Source organism: Acomys minous (assembly GCF_964271855.1).
Source record: "Acomys minous genome assembly, chromosome: 3".
NCBI classification, from domain to species: domain Eukaryota; kingdom Metazoa; phylum Chordata; class Mammalia; order Rodentia; family Muridae; genus Acomys; species Acomys minous.
The window spans coordinates 114,150,320-114,159,553 of record NC_140485.1 but is presented as its reverse complement, the minus strand read 5'-3'; the positions used below and the strand labels follow the sequence as shown (position 1 = coordinate 114,159,553).

The window sequence follows — 9,234 nt, the reverse complement described above, 5'->3', positions numbered from 1 at the left end:
TAAACTGTATTTAAACTTTATATCACCTTGAAGTTATATAAAAAAACAACAACAACAAAAACAAAAAAACAAAAAACCTCAGAGCCTGGGCCCAGGCAAGTGGCCAGTTGGCCCTCTTCACATCTGGCCTCTTGCCTGTGCATTGGGAGCCTCTCCCAAGGCTCATCGCTCCACTGTAAGCTGCCTGACCAGACCCACTGTGCCTTGCCAAGAATGTGCGTTCCAGCTTCGAATGCCTTAACTTCCAGATCCAATCCTTGGTCAATTTATGATGTACCCACATATCTAAGGAGCCACGAAGCTCCACGGAAAACACTAATGCTACAATTTTAGGGACACCGATGACAAAATTAATTCATGTTGGTGTAGATGAATGGTGGTCTGATGACCTCGTTCTGTCACCAAGGAAGGGGAGGGGCAGTAGGGGTGGAAGTCTTTGAGAGATGAAATTTATAAAATGTTAGGAAAGGTAGGGAAGGGTGGGTTTGAGTCAAGAGGCTTCTGTCAGGGTTGCTTTAACTTGGAGGTCAGCTCTTCTGCAGGCAGATTGTTTAATCTTACAGCCTCTAAATCGCTCCCTTAGGGTCCTGAGATTGGGTGTTTTTCAAGAGTTGTTTCATAAAACCCGGTAGTGTTTCCTGTTTTGCCTTTTGCTACACGCTGCTGAAACATAACCACCCTAGCTTGTTTCCTGTTGCAATGATAACATGAGCAAAAGCCAAATTGGAAAAAGTGTATTTGGCTTACAGGCTACACAGTCCATCATCAGGAGAAGCCAAAGCAGGAAACCAGAGGCAGGAACCTGGAGGCAGGAACCCAGAGGCAGGAACTGAAACAGAAACCGCAGAGGAACACCGCTTACTAGCTTGCTCCCCTGGTTTTTCTTTCTTACATCGTCTGGGCAGGTGCTGCCAGGGCCCTCCTACATCAACTAGCAATTAAGAAGATGCCCACAGATATCTCTATGGGCCAATCACATCGGAGTCCCTTTTCAGCTGAGATTCTCTCTTTCCTGCTATGTCTAGTATTGTGTCAAGTTGAGAAAAATGAACTATAAAGACAGTGTGGTTTATAGGAAGAAATACATCTAGAATTCTGCCTGTGTAACCCAAACAGCCAGTACACATGTGTGTACACATCTTGTGATCCTCAATTAGCAGAATTTACATCTAAGGTTCCAATTTGTAATTTACCTTATTTTTAACTCTAGATTTGGAAACCACCCAATCCCGTAAAAATAAGTTTCCCTAAGGTTTCTTTTAGTTTGTTTTCCAAGACAGGATTTCTCTGTGTAGCCCTGGCTGTCCTGGAGCTCACTCTAAAAGAGGCTGGCCTCAAACTTGGAGATCCATTTGCCTCTGCCTCCTGAGTGCTGGGGTTAAAGGTGTGCGACACCACCACCCAGCTCCAGAGTGTTAGTCCTCGGTCCATTATTCGCCTTGCTGTTCACTTTTGACTTCCATTCTTTTCCTCCCTTTCCTGCGTCCACTCACGAGGCTGCTAAAAAACTCAGGCATCTATCCTAAGTCACCCGTGAAAGTTCATCATGATACCAACAAACTGTCCGCTCCCTTACACCATGAAAGCCAACAATCTTCTCTTGTGACCTGGTGTATGTTTTTCTTTCTTCCACCAGATGTTCAGAGAAGTCCAAATTCTTACAAAGACAGATATCTATAAGAGAACAAGGCATATTCTAGAATCCTATACGACTGCCTTTTCAGAGGTGGACAATCTAGCACTGCACTGTGAGAGAAGATAGAATGCTATACAGACAAAGGTGTGCTGAAGTGTCAGTAAGCCCCAGTGATGGTGGTGGGGGGGGAAGGGTGGGGGTGGGGTGAGGTCTCAGCCATCTCTGCAACTGCAAACAAAAGCACTTCATTACAATAAGTGAAATTCGATGAGACAGGAAATACTTTTTCAAATGAGGGAGAGAAAAAGCCTAGGCAAAAAAAAAAAAAAAAAAAGTAGAGTCATTATTATAAAGTTATATTATGGGCACTAATACCATTTAATTTTAGAGTACACACCACAAGGCCAAACACAGTAGAACCATCCTGGCAAAGGGCCACAGCACAGAACTCTTGCCTCTGCTGGCCACGGCCTAGAAGATAACCTGAAGTCTTGAAGTGTTCATTAGGAAATCTTGGTTAAAAAATGGTTGTGAGGGGGTAGGGAGATGATCTGAGTAAAGTGTTGGCTGTGCAAATATGAGCTCTGGACCCCAGAACCTAGGCACAAGCTGGGCAGATATGGTGGGCATCTGTAAGCCCAGCCCTTGAGAGGCGAGTTGCTTAACTGGACTAGCTGAGTGTGCAAGTGCTGAGCGCGGCAGGAGAGCCCGCTTCCATAAATAAAACGGAGGCAATAAAGGAAAACACTTGATATCAACTCTGGTTCTCCACACAGACTTGCGTGCACACACCCTCACACACATGTGCCCACACATGTAAACATGCATACACATATGTACATAGACCACACATACACATGCAAAAAATGCCTGTGAAATGCTCATCTAAGAAGACTTGCTCTTCACAGTGGAAGGTAATGATCATTTAATTAGAAGCAAACCCAACACTTCATTAGTAGCTTTTCTTACAAAGTTTCAAAGCCACCCCCTCTCTTTTTTTTTTTTTTTAACTTGGACACGCTTGCTTTGACAGATATGAAGATGACTGCCACATGTTTACTCCTCCCAGATGTTTTTGGGGATGATCCCAGCCTTTTTGTCATTGTGAGTGAGCAGGTATACAGTATGTTTAGGGCCATTCATTTTATACCTTCATATAATTCATTTATAATGTGAGTGGTCCATTTAAGCAGTTTTGTTGTAGTTACGATTGCGCTACACTGTAACTAGATCACTTGCTGTAATATCTTTCCATGCTCAGGCAGGCTTTATCCTTCAGCTGCTTTACACGTCAGCGGGCAGTGACGTCATTCCTCTCTTTTAGGTGCACGTGTCCACACCGGTGCTGGAAGTTAAAAACTCTTTCCACATTGGTGGCGCCTTTGTGTTTTCTTTGTATCTGGACCAAGAGAAGCTTACGAAGCTGGATGACTGCATCACGGCCCTGGCTACTCTGGTGGCTGCTTTTCGTGTATTTGGGATTGAGTGTCCGAGAAGATAGTCCCAAACCCTCAACTTCCTAGAGACGTTGAGCTTTAATGTACAGAGTCCCCCGTTTCCCTCTTTGAAAGAAAAGGAAATCAGATCTCAAGCTCCAATCACTTAAGAGCTTCCGAACTAGCCCTCCAGGGCCGCGGATGCTTCGCAAACAACTGCAGACTGATTTAGAGTTGCCTTAGGAGGTAGGGGTTAGAAAAATCACAGTCTCAAGTGTCAATGGATTTTTGATGTCTGCCTCTTTAACTTACATACCTAAGATCTTTGTGAAGTGTAGTAATAAAATACTACTTAAAGGCTCTGAATTTGATCTGAGTTCATAGGAGTTCGACGGCCAAGGTTACACTTTCAAGAGTGTCGGTTTTACCTGACATAAAAGACATTATGAGTTAAAAAAATCTTCTCCGTTAGGGCCTGACCCCAAATTTAACTCAGTGTGATGGCTAGAAAGTAATGGGCTGAAAGCCCGTGAGCTGGCCTGCCTCTTTAGTCTCTTTGGTTAGAACATTGATTGGAAACATCACGAAGTTGAATATTTAAAAAGAGGTGTATACTCCTTACTTGCCTTGCCCCAGATGGCCAGCCTGGTCTGACGCGTTTTGGTTTCCTTCCATCAATACTGAGTGCAAGGACCGCTGCAATGTTGAGGTCGCCTCTTTGGTAGGCCATCTTGGTGGCACAGGGTCAGCACGCATGTTTTTCTTCTCCCATGGTTCCTTCCCCTACAGATTCAGTGGTCACACTGGAAATATGTTGGTTCATTCCTAACCATGGTGAGACAGTACTTCTGGGGTCCAACGGGACACTCTGTTTTCTGAAGAAGTCCATGAGGAAAAACTGTAGAATAATAGCTTAAGGTGTCCTTTATATTATCAAAACACCTTGTTATTTTCTGATTCTGAAAGCGTGGTGGTGGGGGTGGGGTGGGGGCGCTGCCATTCTGGATATTGTAGAGATTTCAACGTGCAACACAATTGGATAAGGATTTTCTGAGCTATTTCATCAAATGAGCTCTTAGAAAATGCCTACAATTTTAATTTTTTTTCTTTGTACTAAAACACAGTAATTTCCTTACAAACCCGCTTACCTTTAAAAACTTCGCAGTCTGCCTTAAACCTGGATTTATCAGTTCCTTACTTTCCCTATAGTCTACCACCTCTGTGGGAAGCTATGCAGGGTGCCAGGGCACAGGGTGGGGCTGTGAGCCAGCTGAGATCTAAACTTGAAAAGGACAAGTGTTGGCGTGGGCGGAGCCATGCCTATCTCAGGCATGTCCCTCTGAGCCTGGTTTGGTACCACCACTTGGGAAACATTGCACTTTGCTTGACTCATACACATTGGTATCTTTGGGATGTGAGTTCGCTGAATGCGGAAGATGGTTTGCAGGGGCCTGCAGACAGCTGACCTGGTGTTTTAAGTCTTTCAGAATGCCCCAGACAGTCCGTACGTATCCCACACACGCATCCTTCCATGTTGTCTCGTCCTAAGCCTGCTTCTATTACTCCAGGAAATCCTTACATCAAACTAGGTCACGTCTCAGTGATGGGCCAGTGAAAAAGATCACCTGCTTGATGGACAGTGAATCCTGTGTCACCCAAGAATGTCCAGTGCGTCCCCTTTCCTCCAAGAGAGTGGCCTACTGCTTAGGAGTGGAATATTTAGTAAGGTCTAAAAATCTCTTTCATTACAGCATTCACTTTAAATTAGAAAGAAAAACATTCTCAATGCTGATGAAAACTACTCTAGCTAAATATGTGATTCTTGACTTTCTTTTAAAACTTACCCTACTGTCTAAGTACACTGACAAAAATATTCAAACTTGGGCTAGAGAGATGGCTCAGAGGTTAAGGGCACTGACTACTTTTCTCAAAAGTCCTGAGTTCAATCCCCAGCAACCACATGGTGGGTCACAGCCATCTATAATGTGATCTGATGCTCTCTTCTGGCCTGCAGGTGTATGTGCAGGCGGAGCACTATATACACAGTAATAAATAAATCTTTTTTTAAAAATTCAAACTTACAATCATTAGATTGTTGGACTGTGCCCCTATCACACACACCTTTTCTTTGTGGTTTGTGTACTTGTTTATGTGTGAGACAGTGGCCTATTCCTGTATCACCATGTCTTTCTGTATTAATACTCTTCTGACCCCACTTCCTCTTTAAAAAAAAAAGTATGAATATTTGCAAATATTTGCCTGCATGTATGCCTGTGCATCATGTTATGTGCCTAATGCCTGTGGAGGACAGATTGGATGCCCTGGAACATTCTGGAGTTACAGAATGGCTGTGAGCTGCCACGTAGGTGCTGAAAGTTGAGCAGCAAGTACTTTTAACCTCTGAGCCATTTGTCCAGCCTCACTGCCTTATTTTCTTTGAGGCATGGCTTCTCACCACACCTAGAGCTCAGACATTCAGATAGGCTTCCTGGCCTATGAGCTATGGGGATCCATTTTCTTTGCCCCTCCCCCCCCCCCCCCCCCCCCCCGCACAGGAGTTACAGATGTGTACGTTTTACATGGGGGCTGGGGTTGTAAACTCAAGGCCTCCAGCTACTGTGATAGGCTCATGAGGGAAGGAGGCATCTCCCCAGTCCTAAGGTGTCTGTTACTTTGTTATTATCTCTTTGTTGTTGATGTTTTGTAGTGGAACAGATCAAATCCAGGGTCTTGCAAATGCACATAGGTGTATTGTGTTCTAGTACTAAAATACAACCAATTCTTAACTTTTGTCAGATGTGATATTATTCTTGTTTTCCCCCCCTACATCTCCCATTTAATAACCTCCTTAAAAATCATAGATATGTAAAAAGAATCTGTAATTAACATTTTATTTCATTCATATCACATGTAACAAGTGCAAGTTAAAATGTACAAATACTGAACACAACAAAAAAAAAGGGAAAAAAGTAACAATAAAAAGCTTATTTAGCAGACTCATGCAAAGAAATGAATTGGACGCTGCAGATGTCACGGACCCTGTTTTACCTTGAATCATGACAAATGCAAAGGGCTGATAATAAGCTCATACTATGGCACATCAAAGGAAGTCCTACATCAGAAAAACATTAAAGAGTTCATGGAAAGAGGTGGGACTTGCCCCAGAGTTCCAACAGCATGCTACCGAACTTTCTATTTTTAAAGCAGTCCTTGAATAAACGTCTAATCCTGGAATTAGAAAGCACATCAAAAGACTGACAAAATAATTTACCTTCCCCTTAGAAGTGCATGCTTACAAAAGAAACACTGCCAGCTATGAGTTTATAAATAACCAAGGGCTTTCATTAAAGTGCATCCAGATGCTTAGAAATCAAGGCAAAATATTCCATAGGAAAAGGAATCTTTCTACATTGGAGGTTCCCGAAACATGGCTGGGGAACCACTGTCCTGACCCGTGAGCACGGAGAATTTTGTGTCTGCTGGAGTGAGTCTGTCACAGCAGGTCCGTGCAGAGAGAGCCACGCAGTGCCTCTCAGCTCGTTCTGAGGAAATGCTCCGGGTCTGGAGGACCTGTGGGACGGATGGGACTCTTGAAGAATTAGCGTTTCCAGCAACAGAGTGAGTCCTTTTCTGTAAAGCACTGGTACTTCCATGTCACTTACAGAGATGCACACAATAACCTCAAACATCAAGTTCCTCACCAACTTGCCCTGGGTATAACCACAAAATCCTCCGACGTCGACTGCTGGGAACACATGGGCACCACGATGTACAAAGCCGATTCCGCTCAGATACACTGCCTCATTCAAATCTAAGTAAGTTTATATATTTCATTTTTCGATTCCATTCTTTTATATACATTTTTTTTTTGGTAATAACAGTAAAGATGCTGGTGAGAAGTGATTGGTTTAACAATTCATGATGCGTGCAAAAGTAAAAACATGGATTCAAAGAAAGGTAGTATTTACAATTCTTCAGTCCCAACAAAGGATGACACACAGTTAGGCAATATTATGACTCATAAAGTTACACTTGGCTAATGCTGCAATTCCAAATATTGGCACAGGGCGATGACCATGACTGACACTAGTCCCAGGCTAAACTCAGCCAGGTTTCAACGGATTTGGTTTCGGTTGAAATTCAGTTGTATAAAAAGGTTTCTGAAAGTACTGGAAAAAAAAAGAAAGTGTACACGAAAGAGAATCCAACAATGTTTACAAAATGCCCAAAGTTCTTATTTCGCCCCACCCCGTCCATAAATAATGAAGCCTCCCTTTCGCCGCCACCCCCCCCCCCCAAAAGATTTACAAAGGTAAGTTTAGCTCAGCGGGGCAGAACCAGAAGATGACTGTTGCTGGACAGCAGCCAGCAAGAAGCTTGAGCGTTTCCTAGGGCTGCGGGCGCAGTCTGGAGGAACAGGTGGGATCCCGTAGTGTTGCTCTTGTGAGTTCCGGAGACGTCTCACTCATGAGCTAGAGGCGTCCTTGTGCTTTGAAAAAAACATAATGAGCTACGAAGCAGAGGCTGGCGGTGTCAGAATTCACCGTCTTCACAGTTCGTTGTGGGAATTCTTCTCCGCAGCTTTGAACATCAGAATAGAGTTGAAAATTTTGAGAGCTGGGCCCAGCTTAATGCTCATAATTTTAACAATGTCTGTCTGGGTCATGAGTAAAAATGCTTCTCCATCAATTTGCTGGAATAAAGAGGGGAAGGGGGGTAGGGGACAAAAAAAAAGAGGAATGTGGATTAACCAGAGGCAGTGTTGTGGGAATATTCACAGCTAAATGCTGTGTTCAGCGGACTTCTACAGAGCAATCCTAACAAGGCACTCACAGAAGCTCATGAACACAATGCTCCCAACCTATGGGTCTTTCTTTTCTAAAACCACATGCCCAACAGAGTTAAACTCCATTGTCTAAGACCTCAGTCCACAGGAAACAAAATCCTTATCAGTCAATTGCGTGTGTGTGTGTGTGTGTGTGTGTGTGTGTGTGTGTGTGTGTGTGCGCGCGCGCGCGTGTATGTGTGAGTGCACATCCATTGTCTTTGTAAGAGGCCAGAGTTTAATTTTGAACGTCTACCTTTATAGCTCTCCACCTTATTCTGTGAGACAGGGTTTCTACTGAGCCTGAAGCTTGCCACTGCAGCCCAGCTGACTTGCCAGGGAATCCCAGAGCTCCACCAGAGACTCCTCAGTGCTGGTGTTGCAGACATGCGCTGCCACACCTGGATTTCTATGTGCTGGGTGGGGTCCACAGGTCTGTATGGCTATGCTGTAGGCACTATATACCTGGTGAGCATTTTCTCCATCCCCAAACCTTCTTAGGTTCCCCTGGACTAGGTACTGAGTCAAGAAGAATATTTAGGGATTTTTAGTTACAGAAGATAATAATGCGTTGGAGATAAAATAATCTGGGCAAAGAACCAGTTATATATGAACACCTAACAAATTCAGCCTTCTACTATAAAGGAAAAAAGTGAGAAAGATAGTGTTTATTTCTTGGCAAGGCCATGATTAGCCTCTATATACAGAAAAGAAACAAACAGTGTGGTTGGGAGGAATTTGAGGCCAATATTAAACATCACAGACTATAAGACAGCTTATAGTCTTCTGTTATTGGGGTAATTGCGTAAATTGTCTCTGTTCTGGGCCCCTTCTAAGATGGAAGGGTTAGTAACCGGATCGGGCATTTTGAAGCTTAAAGCCTCAACATGATGAAAATGAAATTTGGTTTAGTGAGATGACAAATGGACTTTTTTTTTTTTTTTTATGACTTTTAGCCTTTAGGGACTTGCATGGTCTAAAGACACATTAATTAATTTCTCCTTCAATTTCCCCAGTTTGAACAAAGAAGTGAAACACACTTCGCTTTCTGCCTCAGAGTAATTAGAAGGCTCTGACCACAATGAATGATTGATGGAGACGAAACTGTGCCTCCTGCAAATTCTTCTCATTCTTGTTGTTGTTGTTGTTTTGTGAGACAGGGTTTCTCTACACAGTTCCTGCTCTCTTGGAACTCATTATGTAGTCTAGGCTGGCCTTGAACTCAAAGAGATCGACCTGCCTCTGCCTCTGCCTCTGTAATGCTGGGATTAAAGGTGTGGACCACCATGCCTGGCTGCAAGTTATTTAAAAAAAAACTATTTTTATTTTATATGTGT

At 43.4% G+C, this 9,234-nt stretch overlaps 1 protein-coding gene and 1 pseudogene across 6 annotated transcripts in view; one reads left to right on the top strand and one right to left on the bottom strand.

The window, feature by feature from the left end:
- The first annotated feature begins 1,636 nt into the window (after window positions 1-1,636).
- LOC311593300 (sterile alpha motif domain-containing protein 3-like) lies at window positions 1,637-3,383 on the top strand (annotated as a pseudogene). Its single transcript has 3 exons — window positions 1,637-1,792; window positions 2,670-2,752; window positions 2,961-3,383. The product of its transcript is annotated as a sterile alpha motif domain-containing protein 3-like (transcript).
- A 2,566-nt stretch (window positions 3,384-5,949) lies between these two features.
- Window positions 5,950-9,234, bottom strand: part of L3MBTL3 (L3MBTL histone methyl-lysine binding protein 3) — a 106,002-nt gene continuing 102,717 nt past the window's right edge. For all 5 annotated transcript variants that reach the window (XM_084775420.1, XM_084775421.1, XM_084775422.1 and 2 more), the window contains one exon: window positions 5,950-7,765. In XM_084775420.1, the coding sequence (XP_084631546.1) occupies window positions 7,622-7,765 (144 nt within the window). In that variant the 3' untranslated portion in view covers window positions 5,950-7,621. The remainder of the gene's footprint in view (window positions 7,766-9,234) is intronic.